The sequence below is a fragment of the Etheostoma cragini genome, chromosome 8 (genome assembly GCF_013103735.1).
Source record: "Etheostoma cragini isolate CJK2018 chromosome 8, CSU_Ecrag_1.0, whole genome shotgun sequence".
NCBI lineage: Eukaryota > Metazoa > Chordata > Actinopteri > Perciformes > Percidae > Etheostoma > Etheostoma cragini.
Window position 1 is genome coordinate 21,928,163 of NC_048414.1, and position 11,871 is coordinate 21,940,033.

General features: G+C 40.0%; 2 protein-coding genes across 5 annotated transcripts in view; both read right to left on the reverse strand.

Moving 5' to 3' along the window:
* Positions 1-10,872, reverse strand: part of syt19 (synaptotagmin XIX) — an 18,085-nt gene extending 7,213 nt beyond the window's left edge. The window contains exons 1-4 of one of the 4 annotated variants that reach the window (XM_034878158.1): positions 10,785-10,872; positions 10,541-10,671; positions 1,823-2,057; positions 1,640-1,713 (exon numbers count right to left, since the gene is read on the reverse strand). In XM_034878158.1, coding sequence (XP_034734049.1) covers positions 1,640-1,713; positions 1,823-2,024 — 276 coding nt within the window. In that variant the 5' untranslated portion in view covers positions 2,025-2,057; positions 10,541-10,671; positions 10,785-10,872. Of the gene's footprint in view, positions 1-1,639; positions 1,714-1,822; positions 2,058-6,375; positions 6,512-10,162; positions 10,188-10,380 lie in introns of those variants that run through there. The other 3 variants (XM_034878157.1, XM_034878159.1, XM_034878160.1) reach the window with 3 other exon arrangements.
* On the reverse strand, positions 4,232-10,528 carry si:dkey-12e7.4 (uncharacterized protein LOC558132 homolog). Its single transcript, XM_034879098.1, is given in 5 exon segments — positions 4,232-4,295; positions 8,280-8,482; positions 9,938-9,999; positions 10,002-10,047; positions 10,358-10,528. Coding segments are annotated over 5 exon segments (546 nt in total).
* Positions 10,873-11,871: the final 999 nt, after the last annotated feature.

Consider the following 11,871-nt stretch of genomic DNA (forward strand, 5'->3'; position numbering starts at 1 on the left):
CCCCCCCCCCCCAGAGGGATGGGATCCAGTTGGGGAGAGTTCTAGCCAAGTCCTAACCAGGCTCCTCTCTTTACCCTGTCTCTCTTAGTTATGGTGTAATAGTTTTCACTCGCCACTGACGCACTGTTGCTTGCTCTGTAGAAAACTACTAGAACTGTTGGGTCCTTGTAAGTTCTGGAGTGTGGTCTACACCTACTCTATCTGTAAAGTGTCTTGAGATATTGCTTCTTATGAATTGACACTATAAATAAAATAAAATTGAATTGAATTGTATTCACAACGAGTACAAAAAGCAAGATTAAGACTAGACGGTTTCCTAGGCCGATATTGACTCGGGACTATATTGGGTGGAAGCAGAGCTGAAGCACTGCTATATGGGCACAGCGAGCACGCAGCACCTTAAGCCCCCCAACTTCTGTCAACATACCCGGCTATGGCTCAGTGATAGAGCGGTTGCCTGCCAATCGGAAGGTTGATGGTTTAATTGCCGGCCCTGCAGTCAAAGTGTCCTTGGGCAAGACACTGAACCTGATGCTGCACCATTGGTGTGTAAATGTGTGTGAGTGTTTCTCTGATGAGCAGGTGGCACCTTATACGGCAGCCTTGTTCACCATGTGTGAATGGTGAATGGGTATTTGAGTAGTCGTTGAGAAAAAACGTCCATTTAATACCTGGCTATTTTCCCACAGTAGGCAGTGAATGACGCTGAGCTGGATTTTGTGAGAGACAAAGAGGATGACTTCTTTGACAGTGAAGATCCAGATTCATACCTCTACGAACAAACAAGTTTTCAGAAGAGTAGCTGCATGCTTTGGAAATAGAACAAAAGGAGGAGGTTGCCTGAGGACGTGAAGCATGTGATAAAGTCAACTGGGAAAAACGCAGAATGAACCCAATAAACAGCTGTCCACAGAGTAAGTAAACATGCATGGTTATTTTACCGTATAGATTAACCCATATTAGACCTGTACTCACATAGAACTGCTGGATAATATCTCAGCGCCCATGTAGCAGTGCTTCAGCTAGCCTTCCACCCAATATAGTCCCAAATCAACATCTGCCTAGGAAATTGTCTAGTCTTAATGTACATTGCTGTGTGTACCCGTTGTGAATACGCAGGCTACAAGAATTAGGTTGTTGTTCCACTGGACTAAAACGATGCACGCATTGAGACATAAAATGCGTTGGCCCACCCATCTACAGCCGTGACCGTGAGCAGACCGTGCTAAACTCTATTTAAACAAATGGCGGTTTGTAGGTAAAGACAGGCTGTCATGTCATTGGTTGCAGCTAGGTCAAAGTTGAAATCATTTGAACTTTGAGCGCTGCACAAAGCAGCAAATAGAAGCGGTGCGCAACGCCAGGGGTAGCGCAGCGCATAATAGGGAACCATCATAGGAAATCAATAAAAGGGCTGGCGCAGAGCGTTTTTTGCCACCTATCCTGTGTAGGCGATTTTAGCAACGCAGAGCCCTGGAACCTCAGGCAGCTACAGATTTGTTAAGAAATCTGGTGATTGTTAAAATTGTACAGCATGGGTGCCCCTTTGAACTCTGGGCCGCCTGATACACAGATCATAAGAAAATACGTTTAAATTAAATTGTTTTTTCCATAACCTCTCAAAACTATTTCCTCTTACCCTAGTAGTTGGAGCTTTTGAGAAGTTTCCTGCTGTTTGTGACTTTTCTTTTGAGTACAGCACCTCACTGTTCACTGCAGTACAAACCAGACAAGTTTGCATTAGGTTATTTACTTTCCCTGCTGACACACAGCATCAGCAAAATGTGTTGTACTGTTTGGTATTGTAATCTAATCTACTCACCAGTATCTTGCCGCGGGTATGTGGTGTGTGTCTGTGTGCAACATCTGAAGGCCTGCCATGCCAAGATGCCCAGCGCCAGCAGAAGAAGAGTGACCGAGATTCCCAGGATGCAGTACTTGACTGTGTTGGAGAACGGCATACTCAGTTCTCCAGCAGCAGACAGCAGCCCCATCGGGGCTGGATAGTCCATCAGTGGAACCATTACTCTCAAACCCCATGTGGCCTTTACATACCTCTGCAACACAGGAAGTCAAACCATGTAATGGGGCAATACTGTAGATTATAGAACTTTGAAGCCACCAACATTAAGTAAAAGTGTGTAAATTTCACCAGGAAAATGTACTTAAAGTACTGTATTAAAGGCGCCTGGGTAGCTCACCTTGTAGAGCTGGCGCCCATACATAGAGGTTTGCTCTTCAACGCAGTGGCTGCAGGTTCAACTCTAACTTGCGGCCCTTTGTTGCATGTCACCCCCCTCTCTCAGTCTCTCCCCTTTTATGCCTTCAGCTGTCCTGCATGAATGAAAGGCCTAAAAAATGCCCCAAAAAAGAGGTAGCCTGTATTAAAAGGTCAAACAGAAAAATCCTCACATTTTAGAAACTCCCTATTGAAGGTGCTATTTCTGATGATGTGTTATCAAACTTGTTCATTTTTTTCTCTAGTTTATTATATGCTTGTCATTAACTACCAGATTTTTTTTAGTGCTTAATTTGTATGTTTGTGACAAGCTTTCTTAACATTTTTCTTTAACGTAAACCCATCCATTTGTCGTAGGCTACTACTACTACTACTACTACTCGTAGGCAGTGCCCGTTGAAAAGGTGCCTGTTTGAAACGGCCGATTGCTTGGCCCGGGGAATGGTGCTTGTAGAATTCTCCAAAACTAAATTGTACCCCAAAATTACTCACAGAAGGACTCTGAACCACTTCACATGCAACTCCCCTGTATAACATATTACTGACTTACAGTGTAGGCTACGTCTACATCAGAGGAAGACATTGTAGGCTACTACTGTATTTATCTTACAGAACGCTGCAAATCAGAATGTAATCACAAAATATCACTATGGAAATGTAGGATAATGAGACGTTAGCCTCATGGCTGTGTGCTTCGCAACTGATCAGCACATCTAGATTCATCAACTGGACGGTTCTAGAAGCGTGAAGCGTTCTCCATGTGGCGTCTGCGTGTGATGCGCAGTTACCTTTTTCCCATACGCCCCCAAAACGGACACACATACAGATACGTCTCGCTTTATAAAACAGCCTGCATTACACTCTGTCTGCACTTGTTGTCTGTAGCTGGTTGTGCTTTGTGTACCAGGTGTGTATCTCCCTCTTGCGTTGTGTTGTGTTTACAGACAAAACAGTCGCTCTTTGTTGGTTATCACAGCAGTTTATTCTGTTTATTCGGTTTATAGCAGAACAGTGTTTCCCATTACATTCGTCACTATAATGAGCTTCAGTTAGCATGAAACAGGTACTGCAGACTGGTCAGGTTAACAGTATTACACAGGATTTTAACAAAATACTATAGCATAAAATCACAAAAGTAGGAAACTGTACCTGGTAAATATCAGAACAGTGTTTCACACTCTCATTCGTCACTATAAAGAGCACCAGTTAGCTAAAATGAAAACAGAAATTATTCAATTAACTGTTGCCACGGTTGTATCATAAAACTTAGGTTATCAAGCTAGGCTAACCAGACTAGCAAGCTAGCACAAGTAGTAAGCTTTTTTCTTTAAGCTAAAACAAAAAAACAAAACGGGTCTCCTTATATAAAATGTGACACCTCTCATGTGGATATACTACATGCATACAAACATCACAATTGACACATTTACCTATAACATTGGAGCTCAATATGTGACTTACCATTAAAACAGGCTACAACAGACTGAAGGTGTGTACAAATTTACCCTAAAGTCTGCAGGATAGCGCCAACAGATGGCGCTCATGCTACACAAAAGCCTGGTCTCATGGAAACTACTAGCAAAATGAGAAGTAACGTTTTAATGGCAAGTGGAATTATTAACTCCCCCACATTTGCATGTGTGGGACTCTGACCCCTGATTTCCACCAGCTGCGGATCGGCTCAGCTGCATGTCGGCTCCGTGCTTTGCCGTTCGTCAATACCTATACCAACCAGGTCCGGATTTGTTGCGGAACGGTTGCGGTCATGACTGACAGATGAAGTCTCGAGGACCCATGAGATCTCGCAAATTCATGTAGAATACAACCACAAAACCAACAACAGTTTGTTTCCATCCAGAGGAATAGAGGGGAAACAACTCTTTGCTGTGTTTTCAAGGTGTAGTGCAGGGAATCCGACATGAGCATGGCCTATTTTATTTTAAAAATGAACCGAATTTTTTAGTTTGTTTCTTTACTCGAACGCTTGTTTCTTTACTCGAACGCTTGTCCCGCACTATCTCGGATTGCCGGAGCTGGGACAGAGCTTTTCCGCAGTCTGTGGAAATACCATAGACAGTTAAAAAAATGGACCAACAAATACCGTTGTTCTGGTTGGAGACATAGACAGTTAAAGAAGGAGACCAACATATCCAGTTGTTCTGGACGAAGACCAGTGAAGGAAAATAGAAGCACTTTTCCGGTGATGGCTAGGCGTTGCTGCGCAGCCTCTAACTGAGCTTGACGACGTAGTCAACGTGTCGGAAAGTTGTAAGTGTTCTGGTAGCTTTGCCAAGAAAAATCTCAATCATTCCCAATTAGCAGAGACAGAGAGGGTAGGTGTATCTTAGGAGATAATACAGGCACAGGTAGTGGCTAGCAGCTAAGGCGGCAAAAGCCAATGTGTGCTTCTTTTAACGATAAATTTGGCATTTCTTATCCAAAAGTTGCCAGACTTGGCACTGCACTTACTCGTGCCCGTAGCAAAAACACCTTTAAAGTTTGAAGTTTGGTTCGAGAGGTGTGTGTGTGACACACACTCACTCACACACACACACACACACACCTAGAAATACTTTGTTGTACCTCCAATGTGTACTCAAGTACAGTATTTGAGTAAATGTACTAAGTAACATCCCACCACTTCACAAGGGGATTCCTGTCTGGATTTGGTTAATGCGAGTAGCAGAAGTGAATAGCAACTACAGAATTCACACTAGCTTGCAGTTACATGGTGGTATTGAAGCTCCACTTGACAATGTAGCCCTGATCCAGGACTGCTATACCCATGTTATCATGACAAGGTCAAATGTGGATAATGTTAATGGAACCATCTTTCTCTGGCAGATTTCATACCAAAGGCAACAAAACATGAAAAGACAAGTGATGAGGCACCTGCTTCCCCTTGACACACTTCTGGTTGGCCGAGCACATATCAAGTTTGTTAAAAAAAAAAAAAAAAAAACGAGGTAAAGGATTTACTGCTGAAGATGACTAGTCCCTTTAAGTCACGTAAAATGACATTAAAAACAAACAAAAAACATTCCACCGATTTTAAAGTTTCTTTGTTGTGATGACTTGCTGCTGTTGGGTTTTTAACACTTAAAACTGAATACCGTTGGGTGTGGGTTTTGCGGTTGTGACAAATTAAAAAAATTTAAACATGGGCTCTGCGAACCTGTGACAGGCATTTTTTGCTTTCTCTGGATTTTGTTGACTACTGTTAACAATAGATTAATTAAAAATGAACTGACCGTGAAAATAAGTTAATTGAAGCCCTAATAGGAGTTGAAACCTTTCTCAGTTTCCAGGACATGGGAGTGGTAATACACATAGAAAGAAAAAACTGCATGGCAGACTGGCAAACTAATTTCATCATCTCACAGTAGGAAAAGAAGATGTAAATAATACAATGAATGATGACAAAATTAAATGTAGATATTTCAGTTTGAGGGTCCTGGTGCAGAACGAAGCCATCTTTAATATTATCAGTAAAACCTATTTGTAGGCCTGCAGGCCAAACTGCACAAGATGGAGCCCTAGATTTACCTCGTTAGAGGTAAGCCAGTAAGTAGATCCACTTGTATACATGTCGATTTAGAGCTTTGGCAAAAATTATAGAGCATTTTAAGTTCCAACCATTCTTACATTTTTAAAAAGTTTGTGACAAAAGCTACAAGATTTAGTTGGTCAATATATATATATATAATAGGTTACAATATTACAAAAACACATGTAACGCATCAAATGTATGCAATTTGCAGAGATAATCAGGCCAAAATGTCCGTATGCCTGCTAACTTCTGGAACACACTTCAATAGACAGATTATTCCTTGAAGTAAAGAGAACTGGTACATGCCTATCCACTGTCAGATATGGTTTAGTCAAATAGCACTTATCCTGCTCAAACTGCATGCAAAACAAACATGGAAAAACCTACTAAGTTGTTGTATTTAAACAAAGAAAGTTAACATGGCACATTTCAACAATTCAGCTCTTGTACAAAGTGGCACACATAAGCTCAGACCCATTTTTCTCTTTTTTAAAACTGGTGAATGGTAAAGCTCAAATTGAACTATTCTGTTGCTGCTTTCCACTTGAACTAATACACAATCACATGGAAGAGACAAGAACATTACCTGCAGTAAGTAATGAAAACTCAGCTCATCCTTTTCTTCAGCAAGTATTTTCCTGTGCTATAATTCACGCAGAACTCGCCAGCAACAGACATTCAAAGCTGCTTCTTATCATACAACTGTTCCTCCTGTTTTTGCCACTCTAGTCTCTCTCTCTCTCTCTATCTCTCTCTCTCTCTCTAGACACCCATCACATGACTTCTTCACACCATTCTGGGCAAACTGGTTTGATTAGATGTAAATGGCAATTTAGAAAGCTTAACATGAACTGATCTTCAGTTCTTGTCCTTGAAGATCCCTCTGCAGGCCTGCTTACTAAATGTTTAGGTCAAGCCATGCCCCTGCTGCCATTTTGCACCAGACCTGTCACTGTCACTGAGACTGCCTGTTTATATATACCTTTCTGTTGCAATTTTAAGTAATAATTATATCCAATAACTTCAGGTCGTTAGATGTTTGGAGGTTAGATACATCCGATACGTTCATTTTATAAGTTGCACTTTCAACTTCAGCTCTGCTTTATCATCCAACTGTATCCAAACCAGCTGCAGCTAGGTGCTGTAAACTGACAATGATAAGACACACTTAACTTGCATACAATTGTACAGCTCAATTGCCACCAAGACAGGACCTGACTTAAAATATTATAATATTTTCAATATCATTACCAGACCTCTATTATTTTTGCAGGACTGCCTGCTCAAAGAGAGACACAATGGGAAACAGAGTGGGATTAAACTTTGTTTCCTTGTTTGACATCATCATCTTTACCTTCTACGAGGAAGCATATCTACAACTAACAACGCCACTACAAAATCATCTTATAATCACACAGTTCATGAGCAACCACACAGCAGAAAACATGTATTGTCTCAATTTTGCCCACTTAACTGGATGACATACTCATGAAAACTCAACTTTTATTTGTGTTTTACAACAATGATGCTAAAATGCTCCTAACAGTAACAATCTCATAAATAGGTAACACTATACAATATGAAAAGAAAAAAAATTGAAACAGCTTGAGCTCCTTTTCTGAAGCCATAGCAAAGCATATCTAACCTACCTTAACATGGTTCTTGCACCCTTTTTTAATGTTTTTAAGACCTTTTTAAGACCACCACAAATATAGTTTAAGACCAAAAAATGATTTCACAAATGACTTGCCAGAATGTTGTAGAATGTTCTCAAATCAGCATGACAGCTCACCAGGCTCATCACTTAAAATATTACTCCACCATTTCCATGTCAACACCATAGAGTTGAATCAAAAACAACTTTTGTCACATATGTATCCATGAAAATACAAACACTTAAGGTTCTTGATAAGAAATCCATACACCATCATCACTGCCATATTGTACGCCCCAGTTCACCTGTGTGTGTATTTGTGTTGATCTTAGCCAACTGTTATTGATTTTATGTTATTTTTCTTTTAGCATTAGTTTTATCAACTTGTATTGTATAGGGCCAAATTTGTATGTATTAGTGATAGCTTAATCTATTAATCTCATATGAGAGTGACCTCTTACCACCAGTACAGGGACAGCGGATGTTAAATAGCTTCCAGGCTAATTACATAGAAGCACATTTTTACTTCTATGCATTAATAGTGTGCATTGTCCCTGACATGAATAAATAAACATAACATAAAACTCCTGAAAAGGCCACATCTCTATTAGACTACAAATGGCTTTGAAGGTGAAGTAACTAAAAACACATAAGACGATTTACAGTAGGCTATCGAGTGTGAAGACTGGCGACAATTTGCCCTATTATCTTAAAAACACTGTCACTGTTAATTTAAGGCATTTTAAGACTTTTTAAGGACCAGCAGGAACCCTACCTTACATGCCTTAACCGTCTTGTACTTTTTTATAAAAAAAAAAGGTTTCAAGCAAACACACCTCTCCAATGGTAACAATAAGTTGGACACCTTGTAGGGGTTCCATTTGAAGATGTTGGCCAGGTCCTCCCAGTTAAGTTTCCCAGAGCCGAGCAGAGAGGCCATGTTAATGACTGCTACCCTCTGGATACCCTGCTCCTCCTCTAGATGGAGCTTGCTTAAACATCCCAGAACAAAAACATCCCAGCTGCAGATTGAATCAACCTAATGTACAGGGTTGTTATGAGATGGAGGCACAATCAGTATGCTGAGAAGGAAGATGTAACCAATATTGCAATAGAGCTTCTTGAATCTGCAAAATCCTGTGATAAATACATGGTGAAAATTATTTTTATTTAATTTTAATAATACAATTGCATCTGCATATAATGTATAACATTGATAACAAAACTACCCCCCACAACTACACAATCGAATACACATTTTAGAAATTATTTTAATATCAAATCTTGCATTTTGGGCAATTCCAGTCAGTGACACGTCACTGTACAGTCTGTGGTAATGAATACATATAGTGCCCTCTGGTGGCAGCATGTCCAACTTACAGAGAAATTGCTGGAATTCTCTATTTAGATTGTTCTACAAACCGTTTATATCAACAAGTTGGCTAATTACCAGAAACGCCTCTCATTTTAACATAATACAATTAAACAGCACCACAAACCACACCCTTTCAAATAATCAGTTAAATCAACAGCACTCTAACACACAAACTAAACATTCATGAAGGTAGGACATATTGCAGGACTGTTGTACTAGACTGCATAAGTTTCAGCTAGGTGTACCTAGTATACTGGATACTGAGTGTGTAAGTATGTCAGGCCACATTACAGTTTTAATGCAGTAATGCCTAACTAATGCAATGATTGAGATGGAATTTATGATATTGTCTTTCAGCAGATGAAGCATCTTATAATACCCCATGATACAAATGCTAAAATACATGTAAATTCATTCCTGAGACTATTTTTGTTATTTTTTTATTGTCTTAGGTTCTCTCTGTATTATATCGTCAAACTTTTGGGAAAATACTGAATATACTAGACGAGTATTCTGAATCTGTCCCATCTCTCCCATCTAAAACGGGCAGTCAGGAACACCCACAATGTTTTGACAGATCTAGACTTTTCCAAATGACTTTAGTTGATTATGTAATTTTTGGACATATTTGAATTAGGGCTAAAATGCTGAAAGGAAGCAGGCAGTTCTTCAGCAGTAGGCGCACAGTAAAAGATAAACTAGCCTACTTAAATAACAAAAAGGAGTAAGCCTACACATGACAAAGAAATGTTCTTTAAAATAGCACCATCTGAAAGTAGCACATGGAAACAAAGACAGTGGAACGTTCAGTTTCCAATGGAGATATTATGGGTCCTGCTCTGCAGCCCAACCTCTACTTTGGGACAAACTGAAACCAGACTTTCAATCAATATTCATAAAATACAGTCTCCTCTAGGCTAAGGTATTTTTTTATTTTTTTTTACTTCTGTCCATTAAGAGCTTTCTTTTGTTTTAGTTTGCAAAATTTAGAAAAATTAACCTCTTACGGGTGCTGCTCCTGGTGTGAAATATAGCTTATTTTCTTTTACTATCTGGTGAAGTGAGAGATGAAGAAATTCCAAAACGAGAATGTTGATCTAATAGAATACTAAACATTACCTTGGTGATAATTAGAGGAGCCACAGCATTAGTGTGAACGTTTTCTATCATCTTCTCTGCTTAACAATATTAAAGTTGGCCACCACACTGATTCCTGCATTTTTGCCCCTCTAGTTTTGTAAATATAAAAAAAACTATTACGGTGGTTTTCAAATAGGCCTGTGTGAGCATATGCGCGTGTGCGCGCGCGCGCACACACACACACACACACACACACACACACACTCAAAGTGATGATGTGGATGTTGGGTCAAAACTACATTAGGCTACTGCATGTTGTCCAGCTGGGAAACAATGGCTCACTCTGTGTTGTCTTTTACTATCATTACCTGTCGACTCAGGGTCGTGCAGGGGTTACGACATCAAAAACACAACAGACTACAGGATAGTTGACTTAAAATACTATCTAGGAAAAGCTACTATCAGTGGGTATCGATGTTTACCTGTTTGCTCTCGGGCTTTTCTTGTGGTTATCATTTTGCCAGGTGAGAAACCTCTTGCCAGTCTGTCAACTGTTTGCTGCCCGAGACCTCGGCTGGCTCCCGTTACCAGCACAGAGCCGCAGTGTGTAAAATTCATAGCAGCACTCATTGCTGGTGTTACCTTCAACAAATGCTGGCGGCCCGGTGGGTGAGCTCTCTATCCAGACACAGCTTTTGACAGGGCTTTGCTAAATCGGCAGTTCTCACGCGACACCTCCGGTAGGTGAGGGAGATGCTCTTCTCCAAACCAAGCTAGAACCATTAAACGAGGGTAATAATTCAACAGAGTAGGTCTATATATTCGACGACAGAGGCTAGAAACAGTTGTGGAATTGAAATAGAGTTGTAAAATGTCAGTTTCTTACGATAAGGGAGCAGGAACTCAACTTAACGTCACACAAAGAAGTATTATCTGGACGTTACTTACTCAGAACCTCGAGGATAATTTTTCCCACAATTCATTGCGCCCAAAATATCAACAACAAAATATTTTAACTTTTAAATATTATCTCATGGATTGTTTTAGTAATCAAACAAATGTAGGCTATAACTCTTATGATCAACAATTTTTTTTAACACTTACTGATTAACAAAACTCTTTATAGCCTCGCTTTATGAGGTACCGCAGAAAAATATCAAATTACCACAAATGTTTTTAATGGGGAGCTTTATGGGGAATTGCCTAAAGCGCTGTGGAGATAGGTCTGGCTGTGCAAGACCACCTACAGTCGTATAACTAGTGCTTATGACATCCACAAAATAGAAACAGACATTATTGCAGTGCCACAGCTAGCAATGCTCTAGGTCACAGTATACCTTCAGTTAATGTTATATAACATCAATGTGGGCTAAATGCTAAATGTAACATGGGGCAATGCTTATTTAAATAGTTAAAACAATAGCTTAGTTTTCCATTATGTGTTTCCTTCCATTTTTTAATCCGGATTAGATTACTTGACAAAATGAAAGGGTCACTTTCCAAAAGGCAAATGTTGAAAATATTAAAACAAATTTGAATTTCCTGATCCATTCATTTATGATAAGATAGTCTGGCTTTCAGAAATACTCATTTTGTAAAAGAAAGAGCCATCCACTGTTTGCTTTTGCATTCAGTTTGTTTTCAAATATTGAAGCTAAAATGGAGGTGCAGAGATAAGGGTGACAGCACAGCTGATGGAGCTTATGCAGTCACAGCACACAGATGGTTTCTCTGGCAGCCTCTTGAGTCCTGATTTTCTTAAAGCTTCTAGTGCTTGGAAGCTCCAAATATCCCTGGTCTGCTTCAGGTCAGTTAGAATTTAGAATTTGGCTTCTATGCCTCCATTTACAGACACATTACTTTGGCACAGAGCACACATTGCAAATGATGGCTTGGTAGTGGTACAATGTGTGGTGCAGAGCTGTGCTCCTGAAGCTGGAAGGTGTATACAGGCTCTCCTAAGCATACACAGT